We start from the raw sequence: 23,576 nt of genomic DNA on the forward strand, positions 1-23,576 counted from the left end.
CGAGCGGGAGGGCGGCCCCGCCGTGTCCCCGCGTACCCCCGCCCGGGGAAAGGCACACGGTGAGCGGCAAACACAGAACCTAAGTCCCTAGAAAGAGTTTTTTTATCAAATTAATTCTCAGCTCGAAGTTCTCTGCAGTGTTGTGTCCCATTGTTCCGTGGCTCAGTTATTCTCTTCGTTGCCCTGTCCCAAGATGTTCAGACTGTTCCAGGAGAGCAGCCCTGGCTCCTCTTGGCCTAAATAAACCACATGGTTTTTACCCGTTCCCATGAGACAAGTTCTTCATTCCCCTAATTACACTAATCAGTTCCATTCCTGCACACAGAGCAGACCAGAGCCCTGTTGTAGCTGAGGAGTTGCTTCTGTTTTGGCATCATTATTTCACACCACAACTGCCAGGCTACACAGCCATATCCCATTGTCATTGGGTGTTATCATCACACCATTAAGAATTCCTACTATTTCTCCAGCTGCAGGACCCTTCCCTCCAGCTCAGGCTACTCCACGCCTTATTTCTGCACATTTTACAAATAAACCCCCTCGATTCCATCCCCTGTAGTACGTCACTTTCCCTCTGAGTTGATGGTACTTCCCAGGAAAATTCAAATTTAGACTTTGTCACGAAGACATTTCTCAGCTGGCAGCGTAAAGGCTCCTCCTCTTACACAAAATCCAGCGGGATCAAATGATCATTCTACCCATCACTCACTCCAAGATTATTTATTCTCAAGTGTTCACACAGAGCTCATTACACAATAGCTCATGTCACCTTGCTTCACCGAAAGTGCTGCATTTGGTGCTGACACCTGGCAGGAACTTCAGACACACGTGACACTTCCAAGCCAGGTGTGAACAGTTCTGGCAGAAGCCATGCCCGAGGTGAAGAAAAGGAATAAACAGGACACAGGCACCTCCTGCGAGCAGCAGAGTCCGAACTAATTGCAAGAGGAAACATTTCTGTGGCAGAAATGCTGTTTCTTCAGGTCACAGGGAAAAGAAAGCAAGAGACAGAACTTCTCCTCCTTTAGTTTTAATTTGCTAAGTAGGGCACAGAGTATTGCCATGTGATCTAGACCAGCCTGACAAAGCCAAACCCTTCAAGGAACCGTCGGGACAGGGTTATGTGACACCAGGTCACCTTGCACTGCTGTCAGCAGAGAGCAGATGAACCTTTGGCTAACCCAGGTGTTTCCTGATTTTGTTTTAACATCCCTGAATGTCACCTTGGACAGAACATTGCTGTACCACAGCCCTCGATGCCTGGCACCTTTTCAAGACTCACTCATTGAACTCAGCAAGAAACTTTCTACTGATTAATAACTGTGGTTTTAGACTCGTTGCCAAAATTTTAGAGCTTCTTAAGAAAAAACAATCTCTGGCCAGCTGGTAAGGACAATAAAATCAGGAGAGGGAAACCAAACCTGGGTACCAGTGGGGCTTTTACTGCCAGGTGGGTGAATAGAATGTTTTCACAGTATTTTACTACTTTCAGAATCTTGTTATTAACAGTGAATTCTTCAGCATTACAAGCTGATTTAGTCTTGTTCTTCTGAGACTTTGTCCCAGAGCTTTGGTTTTCTTTCGCATTCCTCTCTATCTGCAACCCCTCTGCCTGTGAAAGATCACCTGAACTCTTAAAATGTTAATTGTTTCCAAACCTGTAGGAAGCAGGGTTGGGCAGAAGACTCTGCCTTGTTGTAGCCTTTGTGCAGCAATGATGGGTCAAGGATAATAAACTACTGAGGGCTTCAGTGTTTAAATAGGGGAGGAAAAAGAAATTTGGGGAAATGTACCAGTTATTATCAGAAACACTAAGTAAGGAAAGGCTTTTACAAATAATGGAGGTGAGAAGGTGACTGTAGAAGAGAAGCTGTGGATAACCCATCCCTGGAAGTGATCAAGGCCAGGTTGGGTGGATCTCTCAACAACCTGGTCTAGTGGAAGGTGTCCCTGTCCACGGCTGGGGTTTGGAACTGGATGATCTACGAGGTCCGTTCCAACCCAAACCATTCCATGATCCTATGAAATCGTTCCAGCATAAAAACACCCACAGGAGCGATTTAGGGCTATTCGAACCCTATTCGTTTCCCGGTTTTGACCACCAGAGGGAGCTCGTGCAACAGAATTCCCAACGTGAGCGAAAACCAAAACCAAAACCTGATGGAAAACACCAATTCCTGCAGTTTTGGGTTCGGCTGAAAACGGGTGATGGCGACTGGGAAGGAAGGGGAAAAAAGAACAGTCTGTGGGCTCTCAGTGAAATGGAGAATTTTTTGCAGTGGTCTGGCAGGAGTCAGAAAAATGGTGAAATTTTGCCCTAATAAAGCCTTGGTTGATTTGTTTGTTTGTTTGTTTGTTTGTTTGTTTGTTTGTGGTCTGTGAACACTGAACAGAACGGACACGTGTTCCTGTGGATATGATTTAACTCTCCTGCCGTCCTGGGCTCTCAACAAGGATCTGCAGCTTTTCAAACCTGTGAAAAACCCATGGCAGTGTGTGTGCTATTCCTGCAGCTGGCCAGCAAACCCCACACATCACCACGGAAACTGGGACTGGCTTCCAAATGGATTATGGCTCGCTCCTACCTCCAGTCCATCTGGAGAGAGAACGGCATCAGCAGAGGAAGGATGTTCATTTGTGAAGCCATTGGATAAGCTGAAATCAAGCACCTGGTGTTTTCTGATGGATTTGATGAACCACAGGCTCTCCACCTGTAAGACAGAATATTTTCTCTCTGGGATATTGTGAAGGTTAATACAACCCTAGTTATCTGACACAATGCCAGAGTCCCATCCAGGAGACAGCTACAGGGCTCTACAAAAAAGCAGGATATTGGGAGGCAGGGAAGAGCACAGCACCCTCACAGTCAGGGACAGCTGTGCTCTAACATTGTTTATGCAAGTGCTGCCACAGGGAGACCACACAATTGAAAAAGCACATTCCTTTCTGGAAAAAAGCTCGCAGAACTGAGCAGAGCTGGAGCAGAATTCTATACACACTGACAGATATTACTCCGGGATTTAAGAGATCTTGGAGAACAATCTAAAAGTGGTAAATATTGCTTTGTTCTCACAAATATAACTCTTAATTTGTGCATGCCCCCACATGGTTCCTCTGTGGCACCAGTGAAACTTAAGCTGTTCCCTGTTGCAGACCTCTGTGGTAATGCAGTCAGTGAACTGCCCTGAATAAAATGAAACTTTTTCTTTTGCAGGGCTATTTTTAACCCAGAACAGCTCGTTGGCCCAATTCAGTGTGTAGTCCCATGAAAAGCAGCGTGCTTTCATTCCCACAGTGGGGTGGGAATATGTGGCTGGCAGGGAAGATGAGGACAGAAACAGCTGGCACAGCCCTGAAGGAAAACACACAGTGAGCTGCAGCCTTTAATGTGCAGAATCACAGAATATCCTGAGTGGAAGGGATTCACAAGGATCATCCAGGCCACCTCCTGGCCTTTCACAGAACACCCCAATAATCCCACCTCTGTGCATCCCTGGGAGGGTTGTCCAAACACTTCTGGAGCTCTGCAGCCTCGGGCTGTGCCCATTCCCTGGGGAGCCTGGGCAGTGCCCAGCACCCTCTGGGGGAAGAACCATTTCCTAATATCCAACCTAAACCTCCCCTGGCACAGCTCCAGCTGCTCCCTCAGGTCCTGTCCCTGGTCACAGAGAGCAGAGGTTGGTGCTGCCCCTCAGGAGGATGTTGACGACCACAATGAGGTCTGACTGCAGTCTCTCTTCTACAGGCTGAACAAACCAAGTGACCTCAGTCTCTTCTTATAAGACTCTCTGCACATCATTCACCATCTTTGTAGCCTCCTCAGACTAGGAACGGTGTGGCAGCAGGGCCAGGGAAGGGACTGTCCCCCTATGCTGGGCACTGGTTAGGAGCACTGTGTCCAGTTCTGGGTCCCTCAATTCAGGAAGGACACCGAGGGGCCGGGGCATGTCCAGAGAAGGGAACAGAGCTGGGGAAGGGTCAGGAGCACCAGGAGCGCATGAGGGAGCTGAGGGGGGGCACTGAATCTGGAGAAAAGGAGGCTCAGGGGGGACCTTCTCACTCTCTACAACTGCTGGAGAGGAGGCTGGAGCCAGGTGGGGGTCGGGCTCTGCGCCCAGAGAACAAGGGACAGGACAAGGGGAAACGGCCTCAAGCTGTGCCAGAGGAGGTTTAAGTTGGACATCAGGAGAAATTTCTTCACAGTAAAGGTCATTAGACATTGGAACGGACTCCCCAGGATGTGGCAAAGTCACCGTGCTTGGAGGTGTCCCAAGAAACGACCGGACGCGAAATTCTGATCTGGTTAACGAGGCGATACTCGGTTACGGGTCGGACTCGATGATCTCAGCGGTGATTTCCAGCCCGATCGATCCCGGGATTCGCTCGCGGTTTCTGCCGTTCCCAATTCCCACAGCGCGTTCCCGCCTCCCCCTCACAGCCCTCCCTCACACCACCACCCCCCCCCGCCCCGCCCGCGCGGGGAGATGACGTCACGCCTCCCGCGTGCGGTCACGTCCGGTAGGTGAGGTCAGGGCCGGGGCCGCCATTTTGAGCGGCTCCGCGGGCGGCGGCGGCCGCGGGCGGGGGAGGAGCGCGGCCCCCATGGCCGGGCAGTTCGACTCCGAGGACCGGGCGAGCTGGTACTGGGGGCGGCTGAGCCGCGCCGAGGCCGTGTCGCTGCTGCAGGGGCAGCGCCACGGTACCTTCCTGGTGCGCGACTCGGGCACCATCCCCGGCGACTTCGTGCTGTCGGTGTCCGAGAGCTCCCGCGTCTCGCACTACATCGTCAACAGCCTGGGGCCGGCGGGAGCCCGGCGGGCCGGCGGCGAGGGCCCCGGGGCCCCGGGTGAGTGACCCCCAGGGCTGGCGGTGCCCGCAGCCCCGGGCAGGGCAGCCGGGGCGGCTCCGCTCGGCGCCCGGGCGGTGTTTGCAGGCGTGGAGCGCTTTGTGGTGGAATTAAGCCGTGTTTCGGAGCTGCGGCCGCTGCCCGCGCCGAGCCGTCTGTCCGCACCTGCCGTCCTGTGCCACATGAAATTCAACATCCTGGAGCTGGGCAGCCCGCAGCTCCAGCCTCGCACCTCTTTGTTTTCCTAAACCCCTTAGCGATAATTCATAGATTTTCCGCGTCGTCTCAGCCGGGAGGTGGTTCTGTGGAAGTGTCATCCCCGAAGTCTGACTTCTGACAAGGCAGCTTTGCATTATCAGGGAGACTGAGTTCGAGTGGGGAGTTTGAGTAGGGGGAACTCTTCAGGATGTAAAGGCAATGGTTTCTTCAAATCAGTTGTTAAGTTCAGTTTCCTTCCCCTTGAAAGGAGAAGTTTGATATTATTTCTCATCGACTGAACGTGTAATATGACAACAACACGTTTAAGTGTAACACTTCAAGAGCAGGAGGTGCTGACTGTGCCAGAGGGAAAAGCACTGTGAGAAGCAGCAGTTTTGCTGTTTAGTCCAACTAAACCCCAGCAGTGCAGAACCCTTGGATGTGTCAGAAAGTACAATCCAAAAGCAGTGGTGTCCCTCCTGTGGGAATTAGTGGAGTTGGTGCTGGAACTGTTTAAGTTTGGATATTAATCCTTGCAAAATGATGTGGATGTGTGGTTGGCATCCCAGCAAGGAGCCACTAGATAATTTTAAAGTAAAATAGTAAGCGTGTGTAGTAAGAGATTTGATGAACTTATTTGGCAGAAAGTAAACTATGTGAATTGCTACAGAGACACTCTGGTGTAGGTCTACGGGTGGAATAACACCAGGATTGGAAGGACGTAACAAGAGTTGTTCTATTTTTCAGTCTCTGCACAGAGTGGTTGATAATCTGAGAGATAATCTGAGAGAAGCCAAAATTGCTGCCAGTAGGTTTGCACTGTAATACAGGGAAAGCACTTCAGATTGAAAAAACTGGGAAAATCTTAACTCATCCTGTTTATCCCAGAAACCTCCTAGAGCTGCAGAGTGCACTCAAATCACAAAGCTCCACAGGTAGAAGTTACAGGTGGCTGAATTCAGCTGGAACTGGAAGTCATTGCTGCTGTGGGGAGTCAGAATGTGGCAGGTGCCCTTTTGTTTCATGTGTGTGCAGACAGAGGTTTGGTGCAGTAACTGCTGACAAGGATGGCTGGTGTGTAGAGCAGAGTCAGTCACCAGGATAGTTTGTTGTGGAATCAAATCTAATAGGATTTTAAAGACAGTAAAAAGCACTGGGTCATGAGTGTCTGTCACTTCTGGGCAGTTGCTTTGGGGAGCAACTTGTCTCTGGAAAAACCACTTCAGTGCAGCCATCCTGATTTTTTTCCTGTGTTACATCCTTAAGCTCAGTAACATTTTGTGGCATTCTGTGGGCTGGCTTAGGTTAAAATCACGAAGTACCTTGTAATTCTCTTCTGTTTTAAATGATTATTGTGTTTTAAAAGAGTAGCTGTGTAAGCTGGTGGCACAGTAGGCTTAATATAGCTGAAAAAGTATAATTATGTTTTGGTTGGTCTCCTTTTTATTTGTCCTCTGGATGCTCTAGGGAGGGGTGATGCATCATTCCTGCACTACAGACGCTCCCACGCTGATTTGAGTAATTTTAATTAAATCATGCCTCCGTGCTGATACTGCTGTCTTCATGCTCCAGCCAAAGAAGGTGCTGGGGAGGTGTATATTAAATTGTACTTCAAGTGTAATTAAGGTGCTCTTTCAGAAAAAAATAGGTGGGAGGTTGTTCTGCAGTGGAAGGGAGGTGAAAACATTGGTAGAAGATTGAAGATGATTTTGTGTTTGGGTAGGGAAGGTAATGCAGTAAAAAGAGTTAAGTGTTTGCAAATTGTCCTGCTTGTTTATTATGGTCAAGTTAAAACATTAGGAAAAACAAAATCACTATGTTTTAGTATGGTACAGGTTTTTTAGCAATTTATTATTGGCAAATGCACAGGTCTCGCTGGGAAATCTGAATATTCCAGGTGGGGTTCTTGGGTTGGGTTTTGTTGGTCTCAATGTTTGTGAAATTCCTGACTGGTCTAACACTGCTCTCAGAGATAGGGAAGCCTCAGCACAGTATGAATGAAATGAGGAGCTTTGGCTTCCCTAAAAATCAGAATGTCACAAAACCATGATACTTTATTTGATTTCTAAAGTATAAAGTAAACTTGCAGACTCTTTGTTAAATTGGTTTTTTTGTCTGATGCTGCCCTCTCTAACTTCTTGCAGGTGATTTTTCAGCATAACAAAGAAAAAAGAATTGAACAGAACTTTTTATGTCTTCCTGGAATGTTTTAAGGAAGTTAAAAAAATAGGATAAATCACTGAATTATGGGAAAGAAAAACATTATGTTTTCAGTGGAAATGGATCAGAATTAGGGTATCATTTGTGATGAAGTATCACAGTTATGGCTAAAGAAATCCCAAACAAGACAAAGTGCTCCATGCATGGTGATGGACAGCAGAGGAAATAGTAAATAAATCATGTGTTTGCAATTTGACATGGGGGGTTGGGGTAAAAATGTGTGATATGCACTAAAAAATGCCTGAAATACCTAAAGATAGAAATGCTCTCTGTTGAGAGTGCAGCATTACAAAACCAGAAGCCTTATAGTGTTACTACATTTGCTTGTCTGAAGTAGGGAAATGTGACAGATAAAATGCAGAAATTGATGTTTTCACTATTGATGAGTTTTAGGAACATGATTCTGAATTTAATGCTTCTAAATCGCTTCCATTGTGACTGAACTTCCTGGAATCATGGAATCCTTACAGAATGATATCCACACTCAGCTCTGGATGAAGTGGCTTTAGGGATGTGTGAGCAGTGTGGTTTAACTCTGTTGCTTGGGGGTTTGGTTTGAGTTTTGTTGGGTTTTTTTCATTTTTATATTGAGATCAAAATATATTTAAATGCAAACTAACTGCAACTTTAGAAGGTGCCTGTATTAGACATCTGCTCTTCTTGTCCTCTGATTATCTGCAGAAATGACAGTCTGTAACTCCTGGGTGAATGTTCTCCTGATGTGCTCAGAGCTCTTCCAGTCAATGGAGTTTTATGTTTTTATAGGGCGTTTATGGGACTTGTTCTTCTCAGCATGAGTAGGAAGGGCCTGAGAACAAGGAAAAAAGGTGTCCCTGTGGGGGTGGGGGAAGCACAGGGCTGGAATGTGATGCCTTCAGAGCCCAGTTCCCATATGCTCCAGGAGGAACTGGCTTACATCACTGGAATATCTTACTGTGCCCTGTGTGATAAGAACAGCTTTTCTGGCCCTAAACACACTCTAAATTGGGAAAGGGAACCACCCTTACAGACTAAAACTAGGTGCAAAATTTAAAACCTGTGTTCCTATGAAAGAAAAGCTTTCCAAAGCTTGGAAATAAAGAGAAAACTGTGACACTAACAGTTGGAGTGAAGAGAGAAATGCAAACCCCTTGAGATATCTGAGGAAGTGAGAAGTTGCTCTGTGGTTTCACCACCTGCCCAATCAGTAGAATATTGGGCAGTTTATAGCCCTAATTCCCCAGTATCTGTACAATATTTAAAACATACATAAGCAATCTTTCCCAGACTGACACAAAGCCAACAGAGTGTCAGGGGGTTGTGTCAGGAGGGAATGTTCATCATAAACAGAGAGCTGACATGAGCCAGGTTTGAAACTTTCTTCAATTCTGTGACCCTTTGGATTTTAACTCTTTCCTTACCTTTCTAAGAGCAGGGGTTTTGTGGCATCCTGAGATGGCTGGAGTCAGGTTAGTGGAGATGGAGTAAGGAAGAAGGATGATACTCAGCCCTTTGTGCTTCTCATTCAAAGAGTAACCTGACTCAGCTGAGCAGTGCTGGTGGTGGAGGTTCTCCCTGAGCAGCTCTTCTGCTTCAGCTGTGCCAGGCTGCAGAGGAGGGAAGATAATTTCCAGTACTCAAGTGTCCAACTTCCATAGGGAGTAACTAAAGTTCCTCCAGGAGCTGGACTCACCTTTACACTCTTGTTCTCTTCCTGGGAGCCCTCAGAAGATGTACACGCTGTGCTGCTCAGACTTGTGCCTTCAAGAAAAATCCCAGGATCGTGAAGGAAAACTGCTCTTACTCTCAAAAAAACCCCACTCACCTTGTTGCTGTAACTTTTTGTTGTGTTAGATCTTGCCTGAATTATTCCATTGGTCTGAAGGTATGAGCAGTGTTGCACTTCAAACAAGAGGCTGAAGAATTCCACTGAGCTGGAAATCTTTGAATTTCATTATACCAGGGAATGACAAAACTTGGGAGTCTGTAGTGAGTGGAGTAATTTCCCTACACATGTGAGCATCATTTAGCTCATTGTAGCTGAACAAGAGGAGCTGCAAAAGACTTAAACTGATGGAAAGTTTTCCACTTGCTTGGGAAGGTGGAGTTGTATTTTATTTCCAACCTGCATTTCACCAACTGTGACTTTGAGCTATACTGTCCTTTTAATGCCTATTTTAGCTAAATTTTAGGAGTCTTCTAGTCTGCAGACAATGATGAGGTCGCTGCTTTTATATTAATTGGTGATTAATTTGGATTAGGCTTGTAGATTTTTTTATTCTAGGTCTTCTCAGATTTCTGTAGCTGCCTTTCTTTTTCTAAAGAAAAGCATCAGAAGTGCATGTGGTTTTCTTGCAGTGTGGTCTTTGTGAGGGTAACATCTCTCCTTTCTAATGCTTTTCTCTCTGTCCCTTCAAGGAGTGCATGGATCTTTCTGATCCAGAATTTGGAGGGTCTGTGTCCTCTGGCTGTTGTTTAGCCATGCAAAATGCATTTTAGGATCTGATTATCCAGGATACAGTACAGTGATTTATGTCTCTCCTTCCCTGTACATAATGTTCCAGAGGACTTTTCTTCTTAAAGTCCAACTTGTATTCAGGTACACTTGACAGCTCTCTCAGGCTGTTGTGCATTAATTCAAGAAGGTGAACCTGTTCCAAAGGAAAAATAAAAGGCACTCCAGAATGCCTTGTTCATCCTGGTGGAGATTGAAGATTGACCAGGCTGATGAATGTTACTGATGAACTGTTCATTCTCTGTGACCTGTTAAATTTTTTCTGTGAATCCTTACATTGCTGAGACAGAGCTCAGCCTTCTGGCTGAGTCAGCTTGTAGCAGGTTTTACTGAGGTAAATTGACATTTCAGCCTCTATATTTCTGTCATGTGAAATAAGTTCCATGTCAGAGAACTTTCCTGAGATTGTCTTCTCCATATGGCTGCAAAGAGCTTTGCTGCCCTGCTCTTGAAGTTCCTGTGACTTTTTCTTTTGACTCAAGTTTCAAGCCTTGATCCTTAAAGGTTCACAACTAAAATAATGATAGATATTTGCTCGTGTTTCTGTCACCAGGTTGGTCTGAAACCTGGTGTCTTTCCCACTTGGTTTCCCACTTCCCGTGGTAGTGGAAGTGCAGCATTCCCAGATCCCATTATCCACGGAGTAGTGAATGTCAGCTGTTCTGATGTGGTGTAGGGATGCTGCCTGTCCAGGCAGAATTCATCTCCTGTGAGCCCACAGAGCTGACAATGCCAATGGGGTGAAATTCCAGGGTTCTGGCCAAGCCTAGAGCTGTAAGTTACATCTTGGCAACAAAAGTTGAGGGGGTTTTGCATCTTCTCAGCACTAGACTTCGGAAGAGTAAGATGGAATCTTAATTGTCTTCCTGTGCTGGGCTCGTTTTTCTTACTGATAATTACATTAACTTCCTTATCTCTTGGTGATGCCAGTTTGTGTTTTGTTTTTTGCAGTTTTTTGAGGGTATTGGGTTTGGGTTTTGGCTCGCTGTGTTTGTATTCATTTCTTTTGAGAGCCTTTCAATGCTGTTAATGCATGCAAGCGTGCATTTTCCAATGACTTAGTTCTGCTCCTTTGAATTTCCTTTAACCAGCCCCACTAATGCTCATGTTCCTTCAGGATACTTCAGAACTCATTTCTCGGGTGTTTGTCTGTTTTGATCTTATTGAATCTGCCCTTTTCTCTGTTAGAACCCCTTTTTGCTCTCCTGAAAGAACTTGTTGTAACATTAGCTTTCCATGCTGACAGTGCTACTTTGCAGGGAGTTTTGGATCAGTGACAGCTTGAAGGATTCTGCTAGCTTTGTACTCCAGAGCTAAGTCTTGGGACTGTTAGATATTCCCTGCAGAGAAAACAGACTTGCAAAGTAAGCATCTCTTTCTTGCTAAAAGAGTTACTCATTAAAGCATAAATCTTTTCATCTGCACTCCCTTCCCCCAGTCTTCCCCAGTTCTTCCCATAACTGATTGCAGGGGGCATGGTGGAAATAGAACATCATGTGTGTTTTTTTCCCCAGCTGAGCCTGAAGAACATAAAATGAAAAAAAAAAAGGCACAGCACACAGATTGGAAATGGAAATGGATATTCTGCACTTTGATCTTGTAATGGCTTGAATGTGAACATCATCTGTATTCCAGTGTATTTGAGGTTTGGATTTATAGCTTGGGCTCCATCTGACAAACGTGGCAAAGAAGCGACAAGACTTGAGATTAAAAGGCTGAGTCATACCTGCTATGAAAATATACATTGTTGCTTTGCATTGCATAGAATGTAGATAATTTTCTTTAGTGGTACCTTTTATCAAAATGAAAAATAACTTTATTTGTTCATTGACATCACTTGTTTGCTGCCATACAAAGCAGTTTTCTGTAGTGTCCATGCTTTTAACCCAAGATGTTACAACAGGTAAATAACCATTATTGCAGTGTTGTTCTTTGGAAATAGATCCGGACAGCAGAAGAGAATTAAAAAAAATAATTCCCTTGAAATGGTACCAAAATTTAATTTGCTTCCTATATTTAGAGTATAAAGCAGGAAAATGGTACAGGCTCCTGAGAAACCCTGATGTACTGAACATTTTCATCTGTCGAATCCATATAACATTGAAAGAAACAAAGATATTTTTATCCTAATTCGGGAAGTTTGGCAGTGCCAAAGAATTTATCTTTTCCTTTCTTGACAAAATCTTTTTAGAAAAACCTGTATTTATGATCATGATAGTGCTGTCTTTGATAGAAAATACTCAGAAAAGCTGAATATGACGTAAAGATGATCAAATTTGGTGTTGAAATACTTCTCTGTAAATGTTTGTCTTCTCAGATGCTTTATTTGCAGTTTTAATGCTCTCTTTGACATGTTGCCTTCTCTTTTCAGGGTCGAATCCCACCAGATTTCGAATAGGTGACCAAGAGTTTGATTCTTTGCCATCTTTACTGGAATTCTACAAAATACACTATTTGGACACTACAACCTTGATAGAACCCGTTTCCCGCTCGAGGCAGAATAGCGGGGTTATCCTCAGGCAGGAGGAGGCAGAGTATGTGCGAGCTCTCTTTGACTTTAATGGCAATGATGAGGAAGACCTTCCCTTTAAGAAAGGAGACATACTGAGAATCCGGGATAAACCTGAAGAGCAGTGGTGGAACGCAGAAGACAGCGCAGGGAAGAGGGGAATGATTCCCGTTCCTTACGTCGAGAAGTATAGACCTTCCTCTGCTTCAGTCCCTACTCTGATTGGAGGTAACCAGGATAGTTCCCACCCACAACCACTGGGTGGGCCGGAGCCAGGGCCCTATGCCCAGCCCAGCATCAACACTCCGCTCCCTAACCTTCAGAATGGCCCTATTTATGCCCGGGTTGTCCAGAAGCGAGTCCCTAATGCCTACGACAAGACAGCCTTGGCTTTGGAGGTACATAATGGGCAAAACTTAGAAGGAAGAGATCTGTTCAAGGGATTTCCCTTTCAATCACGTGGTAGTTTTGGAGGAATGAGAAAGGGAAAAGCTTTATAATACTGGTTTTACATCGTGATTAATAAGTTACGGATAAAACGAGTGACTTGAGTCACTTGTACGTTAGATTATTGTTGATTATTATTAGGTTACTGAACCAGTATCATGTCTGTTGTCAACCATCACTAACATCAGTGTTTCCCCATCCATGTTTTCTGTTCCTGAAGTGTTTATTTTGTGGGGGAGGGAGAGGGAACAGTTCATAAATTGTGTGTCTGAACATGTGTTTGCTGTTGTGTGCCTCACCACAATCTGTACAAGGTGTACTGGGGTGTTTGTTGGTTTGTGTTGGGTTTTTTTTTCTCCCCAGTCTGTCAGCAGTTTTAAAGCAATCAGTGGAAACATTGATACACTTTGAAATTACCTGGACTAAGATGATGATGATCACACATAGAATTTAATTGTAGCAACATCAACTCAAGCAGATTACTTCGGGCTTAGGTTTGGAACAGGAGCATTTTATAAGTTACACTACAATTTGTTAGGGAGGTCTGGTATAAAGCAGTGATTGATGGAGTAGGGTTTGTAGTAAGGCAATGAGCTTCCCTCAGGTTGATTCACTTCCTGACAGGATCAAGTACTTGTACAGGGCCTTTTTGATTTCTCTTTTTTCCTCTTAAAAAGGTGACTGGAGTGCTCTATCCACATCACATAATTCTCCCCCAAGTTACATTTGAGGAAATTGAGACTAAGGTATTCCCTGTGGCAGACCTTTGCCTTAGGATATGTAAATTGTATCCTTTAATCTAGGCTTTCTTTGAGCTAGAGGCTCTGGAATTTCCTGATACCTAATTGACTTCCTGTTTATATAACATTTTAAGTACTTGGGAAAAAACAGTTTCTGTGCTGAGTCAGAGCATCTCCTTTCCACTCTGAAATACTTTGTGTAATTGTGCATAGCACAAAAGGCACTCCAAGACTTCAGTGATCTGGCAGCTGTAGGTGTGTGTCTGGTGCAGAACTGGGAAATGCAGATGCACAGCCTGGCAGATGTGAAATCTTTTCCCACGCAGGTAGTAAATATACTCTTGAGTTGCTACATGTTCTGTTATATATCTGAATATTTTTGGGTTGAGAAGCAGGAATAGAAATTTATGTCAACTTATCAGATTTTGGGGAAATGTGAGGATTTTTACCCTTCAAACTTTCATAAAGGCTAAATGCTGTCTCTTTCTTCCTGCTTCTCACTCTTTCCACCCAGTTACCTCCTGGAGCTTGGGAATATTCCTGAATGCAGACTGTTGTAATTACCAGATGTTAGATTGGTTTTAAGACTCTGGATATTATTTTGTGGCATATTTAGCAAGATCTTTTGGTTTTATTTCTGAATTTTGCATTCTCTTAAGCCTTAACTTTACACTTCATTTCACTAAAGAACCTCACGTTGCTGCTCAGTGCAGGATTTGGGAGCATGGAGTGAAATAGGGAGAGTGAGGAAATGCTGCTAATCCTGGCCATAAGCAACTTAGAGTGAAAGGAAATGCTTTCCACGCCGGAGAACAGCTTGTGAGTGCCAGGGCTGATCTTAGGTTAGTTCAATCCTCTTCACCAAAACTCACATGATCTGTCAAGAGTGCTATGCTGAGGGAGGAGCAGTTTTGTGGGTAACACCTCTCTTTTCTGAGCTACCTTACACCTCTGGTGCCTTTTACTAACTGATGGTAAAGGTTGAGTAGCTGAAGTGTTTGGGAGGGGCAGCTGAGAAGTGTCAGCTCAGCTCGGCTGTGGGACCAGAAATGTGTCCAGAAATGGCCTTTGTGGGCCTCTTAAAGCTGCTTAAATATTTATCAGTTGACATCTTGGCCCTCTTGGTTAGGGTGTTATATTCCTGTCTTGCTCTCCATTTAAGAAATGCAATAGCAGTGGTGGTTCTTTATTCTGTATGTAATATTGCACAAATGTAATTTTAAAAAGTGAGCCATTTATCGCTGCTTCTAGTGGCCCTCAAAGCTTTGCAGCTTTTATCACTTCCAATCACAATGTTACTGAGTTGCTTTCAATGTCTGTACAGGAAAAAAAAGCAATATGCACTTCATTTTCTCCCAAGTTTTTCTCCATCCTGTCTATCAAAGTGCTGTTTCTTGTTGTCTCCTTTTTCCACGTTCCCTTTCACTTCGTGGTGTTCCTTCTCTGTTTATTTAGAGATCTCTTTCTTAGATAACTTAGTAGAGAGCATTATGTAAATCTTATCAGCCCATTTTTGCCCAGACCTCTTTATAAATACAGAAAGTGGGATTCTTTCCAAATGAAAACTCTTATCCTCAAATCTGGCAATATTCATGGGAGGGGGTGGATCCCACTGTTTCTCTTAGAAAAATAGATTCTTAACATCAAACAGTTTTTGCCCAAACTGCAAACAGAGTATCTGTGCTGTTCTGTTATTTTAAGCCTGACATGCTTTTGAAGAGCTCAAGGAAGGAGGATCAGAGCAGGCGATGTTCTAATAAAGTCTGTGCTCTATTATGGAAAAAAAGATTCAGCAGGAGAAGTTAACATTTATTTTGCATGTAACTGGATCTATGCAAGAAGTTTTCAGTCTATTTTATGAGAAAATAGAGGAGAAAAAGGGAAGATCTGTGTGGTGAATGACTCTGAGATCGATCGATTTATTTTTTTTCTTTGTAACAGTAGCAGAGCTCTGCCACCTTGACCTCACCAAAGAGGAGTACTTGGAATAAAACCACAACATACAGAAGTCTTCACTTGAACCTTCAGTTTTGCTTTGAAGCATATGGGGTATATTTAGTTTTAAAACTTCTGATGAAGACTGAGACAAACCTGGCTTTCTAGCAGGGTACAGTGTTGTTCCTGAGGTGCTGTGCTTGGTGGGATGATGCACTATGGACTAATGTTGCCATAAGTCAATGCTAAAAGTGAGGAGAATTCAGAGAAAACATCCACTCCTAGCCTAAAGGTTTTAAAACTTCAGCACTTGTAATAATAAGTAACTTTTGGAAAGGTTCTCTGTATTGTCTTCAGGAGAGTGGTTGAACTATAGATGAGTAGGCAGAGGTTTGAATCAGATCTAGCAAGATCTGTCAGTTATTCAGGATCAAGTGGAACCATTTTATTAAGCCATCATTTGTAAAATGGTCCATGCTTGCTTAAAGTTAGTCCTGCTTTGGCAGGTGTAAAGATATAGGTATATAAATACAGATATATAGATAGATAGAGAGATAGATAGAGAGATGGATGAGAAGGTTTATATATATAAATGAAATGGGAATGAAAAATTTTATCAGTGTGCCTGCTAAGTGAAATTAGTGTACTGGTAAAAAGGAGTATTTAGTCTCAGAGGTCTCTCCTCATTTAACAATTACTGAAATGCAGCTTTCAAGTGTAGCTCCTTCTAGTAAAGGGATTTCATAAATGAGTATCCCTTGGCTGCAATGGCCCTGAAACCCAAAAACCAACTACAGGATGCTCTGGGAGTGAGGGAGTGTCACAGACATCCCATATTGTAACTCACTGTCATTGCTCTGTTAAACCCACCTTTTTCAGGTGAGTTTATTGTAAGGCATCCAAGATAAACCCTAATGAACACTAATTAGTGTGTGAGGAGCAGAGCAGAGGCCAACAGTCTAAGAAAGATCTCTTGCAGACAGCAAACTTCAGTGCAAGTCACACTTTCCCTTCCCAGTGGGTTGGAGGTTAAACACTGTTCTCTTGAAGGCTGATATGTAGATTCTATCCAGGTCTGAAGCAGTTTAAATTTATCTGGGACATTGTTCTGGTAATGGCTGTGATTAGGAAATCAGATTTTCCACTTCTAGTATTGTCACATTGAATCTTATCCTTGTTAAATTATAGCTGATGTATTGTTTTGGTCAGCAGAGTATTTTTGTTGGTACAACCCCCCAGTGGTTATTAGCAGTAGCAAAATTATACAAACTGCATGATTAAATTCCTGAAGAGCTGAAGCTTGCATTCAGTACTGGAGGAAGGCTTCTTTTTTGCCTGTAGCAAATACATAAAGAGGATTTTCTTCAAAATATGATTCATTAAAATGTCTATACTAATGACTACAAAAGGAAAAAATAAAGCTACAACAAGAGTCCCAATGGGCCTCTCATTACCAGATAAGTAATCATGAGAGGTATGGGAAGCTTAATTAAATGCCCATGAAAGGGGTTGAATTTATGAACTGTTAAAAGCTGTTCTGGCAAAAGATTGGAAGTGATTAAAACCTGTAAAGTTATGGAGATTGGTAGCATCTGAAATTGTTTTCCTTGTTCTTCCTTGGCTGCCCGGACAGTGCAAATAATGAGGTTGTGTTCTGGATGGATTTGGAACACAGTGATGAGCATCTGTGTAAACTTTATATTCAGTGAATTTCTGGATGAAATGCAGTGAGGTCTTTGGCCACACCTTCAGAGTTTATTTACAGTATTAGTGAAAGAAAATAGAGCGTATCTGTCCCAAAAGCATCCTCCATCTGTGATGTGGGAAGAATTTAAAAACTGTTGTACGTTACTCGTAAATCAGATTATTGATAAAATTCTACAGAGGGGTAGAAATGGGTAGACAGCTTTTCAGTGGTGCATTCATTAACTCTCCAGTGTCTTTACAATGTAAATTGTGCTTCCTCAGGTCGTGTAAGTGCCACTTAATTAAAGTACCCTTCAATATGAAACAGAGTTGGGGACTGATCTGACCTAGACTTGTGTCCTGATTTGAACTACCTGCACAGCCCTGGGGACGTGCCTGCTGTGCAGTTTGTGCCTTTGTCACAGGGAGATGACGCCTTTGGAATTGGTGCTGGGAATATTAGGGTGGAGATTAGAATTGGAGATGTATTCCTGGGCAAGAGGGAGAGGGCATCAGTTGTCTTTACTATTCCCATGAGTGCTGGACTTGGCAGTGCTGAGTTAATGGTTGGACTCGATGACCCTAAAGATCTTTTCCAACCTAAACAATTCTGTGATTCAATGGGATTTATTTCTGGAAGAAATCCATGCTGGGCAAGACTGAAATGCCATCTGGCTTTGCCTTTGGTAGTGGCTGGTTGTGGGTGCCCAAAGTAAGAACAGAGCAGCCTTATGGCACTTCTTACCCACCTGTTATAATCTGGAGAGAGAGAGAGAGAGAGAGAGATCTTCTACTTTCCAGACCTTGAAAAGTGGAATTTCAAAACTAAGGAGCAGTTGAGCTTGCAGATTAGTGTCCACTTGGTACAGGTACAAGCCTTCCTTGCTTTATGAGGCTCCTGATGGAGTCCCAGCAGTGTTCAGGCCTCTGTCAGCCCAACAAGGCACATTTATCAGGATATCACCTGATGGCAGGTCCCAAGAGCACTTGGAAAGATAGGTATTGGATTGCTGGTTCTTCAGTTCATGTAGTTGTCACCTGATCTAGGCACATTTCTTTATATACTTTCTTGGAGTGAATGCCATTGGGGGCAGGCTGGTGTCTCAGAAACTGTCAGGATGAAAGCTGCTTTTTATAGATGTGTATCTGGTGCACTTGGGTGGCAGCACACCGAGGGAGGGGTGGCAGCTCATCCTGCCTGTGTTTCTGGATTGTAACGTGTGTATTTCTTACCCCACAGGTCGGTGAGCTGGTAAAGGTCACAAAGATTAACGTGAGCGGTCAGTGGGAAGGAGAATGTAACGGCAGACGTGGTCACTTTCCATTCACACACGTCCGTCTGCTGGATCAACAGAATCCTGACGAGGACTTCAGCTGAGTGTGGCTCAACAGTTGCTCTTACAGATGGGAACAATCTCAACTTGTTTTTATTGCAGATGCCATCAAGACTATGCTTGGACCGATGCTGAAAGCGGTATTGCTTGGATAAGCGTTCTGATAACCTGCAAACCCCTGGGACTCAACACCACCATTCCTTAAGCAAGGGTCATGTAATTCAGGGTACGACAGCAGATAACTCGTGTGTCAAGTGGCAGAACTAGGCCATGATTATAGGTTGTAATGCCTGCTTATGTCCACGTGCACGGCAGCCTGGACCTTGCCAGCAGCAGCAGCTGGAGGAAGCAGTGCTGTAGATGTTCAGATAACATTTATAGCTCTCTCCAGGCCCATTGCTTATGTTGCTTCTTCCTCAGGCAATGAACATCAACCGTAGACAATTCAATACCTAGATAGAAATTTCACAGATTTATCCTGGAGCTCTCTCCCATGTTTTTTTTTCCATCCTGGATTCTCTGTCCTAGAAAGGCTACACAGTGCTCTGCATGGTCAGTTAACTGTGCACAGCACAGACTGATGTAGGGCCCGTTGGGGGCAGCCTTATGATTTACAGATCCTTACCATTTTCATGGTAAATGACAGATCCAATCAACCTCAGAATTCTAGAAGCTTGTGGACACTAGATTGATTTCTTCAGTACTGTTGATGCTTCAAACATAGCAGCTGATTTTAATTTAAGATTTTTATTAACACAGTATCTCTTTTTATCCACAAATACAAGGCTTATGGAAGTGTAAACCTCCATATCAGAGCTGAAAAATACGTGCATAGCACTTTAATACGTAGCTTTAAAGCAGTGTTTGATTCACTAAATATACTAAAATATTGACACTGCTTTCCAATAAAATTAAATTGTGTAGGGCTAGTCTAATTTTCCTAGAATTCTTCAATATTTGTACAATACTGTTACAGTACAAATCAGTGTCAAACACGGTGAACTGACAAACCAAATATTACTTTTATTTTAAAGACACTCTGGGGACTCTTCTGGTTTAATTCCCATCTGTAAAATATTTGATAGTGAATTCATGAGGATTTTATTTTTAATAAACTAATGGAAAATAATTGTGTGCTTCTGGATTGATTCTCAAAAGGCATAATAGAGTAAATATGGCTTCCTAGCTCATGATGAAAATCAGTGCATTGAGTAGGCAGTATTATGCACTGCCTTGATGGTTGTTTTTTAGTCTGTTCTTCTAATGATCTAATATAAATCAGAATGGATTTAGTAAGTTTTGTAAACTGAAATTAAACACTGAAGTAACTCTCCCTTGCCTGTACCCTGGGTTGTTTTCCAAGCACAGCGCTCTGGTGACCAAACTAAATTTTGTAACTTGACTACAGTATAATCCATGCAGAAGGGTTTTTCTAAATAGTATCAAACTGAAACTGTTGGGTTTGGTTGCTTCAAACCTGTGTGACTCCAATGGCTCATGGGTTGCCTGTGCTGCAAAGGCCTTTGCTGCAAGGCACCGACCCTGCAACAATACTGGTAACACTTTACCTCAGAACTCTGTAACATGCTGGAAATTATAATATTTCTGTTCTATTTAAGTACTAGTTGTTTTACTTCAAAACTAATCCATCAGCAAGTCTGAGTAATGTTCAGGTTATGGGCACTCATTAATTTCTGTGGACTAATGTTAATCACACCTGTCCATCACCAGTCTCATGAGCACTACTGAGGATTATTATCAGAAAACTGACAGCAGGGACAGTGGTGTAAGAATGGAAACAAGGAATTGAAGCTCCGTTCTACCTTGGATTGCTATTCTGGTTGGGGTGACGTGCCAGTGATTGTGGGAGCTCTTCTAGCTTAGTACAAAATTTACTTGGAGGGGAAAAAAAATTGAGAAACTAACTCTAGATTCTGTAACTCATCAGGTTCTTTAAGGCTAATTTGTATTTTTTCTCTGATCTTGATATTTACTGTAGCTGTTTGGGGGTTTTTGTTCGATAGCTGCACTCTAAATAAACAGACTTAATACTGAGTTTTTCAGTTGCCCATATATGCTTATATATTTCTTCAGATATTGCAAAAGAAACCTAATAAACAGTGTGTCCTTAGAGTAACACTGTTCTGAAGTATTTTTACCAACTGCAGTTAATGAAAGCCCATATATCTGTACCTTTCCAATCAGGAATTAAGATACCAAAATAACATTTTTCTGGAAGTTTTATTATGCAAACCTTGCCTTTTTAATACAAAAGACATGAATTGAATTAACTAGCAAATACCCTGCAAACTTTGTAGATGTGGTTTTGTTAAGACTGTATAAATTGTGAATATTTGTACACTTTGAAAGAGCAAAATAAAGAAACTAGAGGAGTCTTAATAGCTGCTGTTACACTAGAATCCCAAGTTCTTGTCAAGCAGTTTTTTTAGCTGGCTGATACATTAATGCAACTGTTTTCCACTCTTCGGTTCTAAGCTGAAATGTGATTTTGTTTCATAGGTGATAGAAAGGAGTATCTTTGCATTTGGACAAAATAGACATTTCAACTTGTCAGGCTCTTAAAGGCAAATAGATAGAAACGATGTTCCTGAACATGTAGATGAAATCCTTTTGTGGCCTTTGTTTATCCTCTTCTCTTTGTTCCCTCCCTTCTCCCTGATGCGTGCAAAAAAATCATTGCTCAGAATGTTGGTCACAATCTTTTGTCTCTCCTTGGCTGTGGTTTTGATCTCTTGTGCATAGGCAGGTGTTAGAACTAGAATAATCATTTCTAGAAATACACCATGAAAGCAGAACGCTCAACTACACTGTGTTCTTCTGGTGCATTTACACGTTATATCACACTAAAAAGTACAACTGGCTGCTATGGTTTTTTAATATATATTTCATTTTGGTAAGCCCCAGCCTTTTTACTAATATATGACCTGGTTAAATCTTGTTAATCTGTTTGAATTGTATTTGTTAATAATGCAAATATTTCTAATCATCTTTGAGAGTAAAACACTTCCTTTTCGTTAATGGTTTTGGGCAAGGATTCTAACCAAACCTGTTTGAAGAAAAATATGAACATGTGCCATTGTATTATAACACTATCCACTTTCTTGACAGTTAAAGTCCTTTTTTATTTTTTTGTAGCATGTAATGTATATGTTCATAGTATGTGAAGTAAATAAAAGTATAGCCTAAACTTTGCCTCAGAGTCATTCTCAATCAGTTCTTGGAGTACTTGGATTTAATAATTAAAAATAGAGGGGTTATGGCCATTTTTAATTTGCCATATTTGTATGAAAACAGTTAAACACAATACTTAGAGAAGTAAGACAAACCAAGGTAACTAAGTTAACTTAGTCAACCAGTAAAATATGGCTTATTTATATAAGGTGACTTTCTGTAATTAAATGAGTCAAGGGGTTGGGGAAAAAGTATAGTCTCCTTTAAAAAAAAAAACAAACGTGAGGAATGTTAAGATGAGATTTTGTAGCTCTTTGTATCAATTCTACCTGCACAAGTGTGTGAGGGAATAGTCTTGGGATTCTTTGGATGGGGTGTGTATGTTTGGGAAGACAAAAAGCTGTTTCTATATTCTTAGAAATATCAGTGAAAACAAAGTTACACAAATGAATACCAGCAAGAATCTCCTGCAGGAGGCTACAAATGTGTGGTGGTGTGAGGGAACTGTTGCAGTGAAAGGCCAAGGTGTGCAGGTGCTGTCAAGGGCTGAAGGACAGAAAATCAGGACCAGAATCCCATGGGGGGCAATGTTTGTAAAATCAGTCTGCATTAATCCTACTTTTGCCACTGTGTTCCTTAAAAACTGCAAGGGGACAGCAGCCTCTAGGCCCCAAGGATAAGAATCTTGATTTGTCTCCACACAGTAAAGATTATTCTATCAGCTCTGGATGGCAAAAAAACTTAAATTTTCATAGGTAGAAGCCCCCAGCTTTGCTCCAGTGCTCACCCACTGCACAGCTGCAATCCAAGAGTGCCTTTTAATGAGATCAGCTGAGATAATTTCAGAGCTGCCTGCAGCCAAAGGAAGAGGCTGGGTCTGCCCTTCTTCAGGGCCCTGCCAGCCATCCCCTCATGCTTCACCTCACCCTGGTGTTTGCAGAGCTCCCCTGAGCTGATGGAACACAGGACTCATGGAGGATCCTGGAGAATTCCTTTTCCATTCCTCCTTCCAGCCATGGGGTTTGGCTGCAGCAGTGGTTGAATTGATTCATGTGAAAGTTAAGGGGGCAAGGGGCAAGCAAGGATTGCATCAGCAAATTGTGCTGTGAGTATTTTCCTGGATTAGGCTGTTTATTCTTCATGCTTTGCCAAATCTCTGACCAATTTCCAAATATCTGAATGCCATCTGTAATGAGTGCATTCAAAAGAATTTAAAGTATTTAGACAATATGCTATTATTCAGCAAGGGTACCAAGAATGCACCTCATTTCTGGCAATTGAATCTGCCTGAAGTGTCCTGATTTATTTATATTATTGAACTCTCTGCAAGCTGAGTGGCTGCTAAACATGGGGATCACAGAAGAATTCCTAAATTGATCCAAATCTAATTTATTGTGCACAGCTCCCTAAGTCTCTGCTGAAAAATAGACTTTTGTGGTCAATAAAGTGCAGAAGTGATTTGCAAGTCTTAAAAATTTACACAGAGATAGTAACTGTGCATTGCTGCTTTTGAGTGCCTAATTCAGTATCATGTATTTACCAACAATTCAGAAGGTTTACAATGATTCCCAATTTCAGCAAAATCATCATTTTCTAATCATATTTAAAATAAATTGAAAAAAGCAATTTTTTGGTGGACTTGACACCTAATATTCACCTTCGTCAAGACATGCTGTTGTCTTTGTGTTTATGAAATCCTGATTAGATGATCAGGATCTGTGAAAAAGAGGGCCTAAATGTCCCATGAAAACAGACCACTGATTTTCTGAGCAGGCAAACAGTGATATAAAAATAATTCTGTCAAATTTTTAGATTTATTTGTAAGAAACCCGTAAGGTTATGTTAATTTTGCAGACCCTAAAACTCTTGTTCATCAACTGAAAAAAAAATAAGTCAGGCAAACTATGGAAAAAATAGTGCTTTAAATGGTGTTTAAGGTGTGTGCCCTCAGTCACCCATCAGGAGCCCATTTCAC

General features: G+C 42.7%; 1 protein-coding gene across 6 annotated transcripts; it reads left to right on the plus strand.

Annotated features, from left to right (window-relative positions):
• The first annotated feature begins 4,528 nt into the window (after positions 1 to 4,528).
• CRK (CRK proto-oncogene, adaptor protein) lies at positions 4,529 to 21,617 on the plus strand. 6 transcript variants are annotated; one of them, XR_011155859.1, is made up of 4 exons: positions 4,529 to 4,846; positions 12,130 to 12,495; positions 15,396 to 15,503; positions 18,316 to 18,404. XR_011155859.1 is itself a non-coding variant. In XM_069033047.1 (4 exons), the coding sequence occupies exons 1-4, from the start codon at positions 4,603 to 4,605 to the stop codon at positions 18,451 to 18,453; spliced, it is 1,023 nt and encodes a 340-aa protein (XP_068889148.1). In that variant the 5' UTR covers positions 4,529 to 4,602; the 3' UTR covers positions 18,454 to 21,617. The 6 variants fall into 6 exon arrangements, 4 of the variants coding, with proteins under 4 accessions (XP_068889148.1, XP_068889145.1, XP_068889147.1 ...); XR_011155858.1 differs by having other exon boundaries at positions 15,396 to 15,561; positions 18,316 to 18,402; XM_069033047.1 differs by having other exon boundaries at positions 12,130 to 12,665; positions 15,399 to 15,503; positions 18,316 to 21,617.
• The last annotated feature ends 1,959 nt before the right edge of the window (positions 21,618 to 23,576 follow it).

This window comes from Aphelocoma coerulescens, chromosome 19 (genome assembly GCF_041296385.1).
Source record: "Aphelocoma coerulescens isolate FSJ_1873_10779 chromosome 19, UR_Acoe_1.0, whole genome shotgun sequence".
In the NCBI taxonomy this organism is placed as follows: domain Eukaryota; kingdom Metazoa; phylum Chordata; class Aves; order Passeriformes; family Corvidae; genus Aphelocoma; species Aphelocoma coerulescens.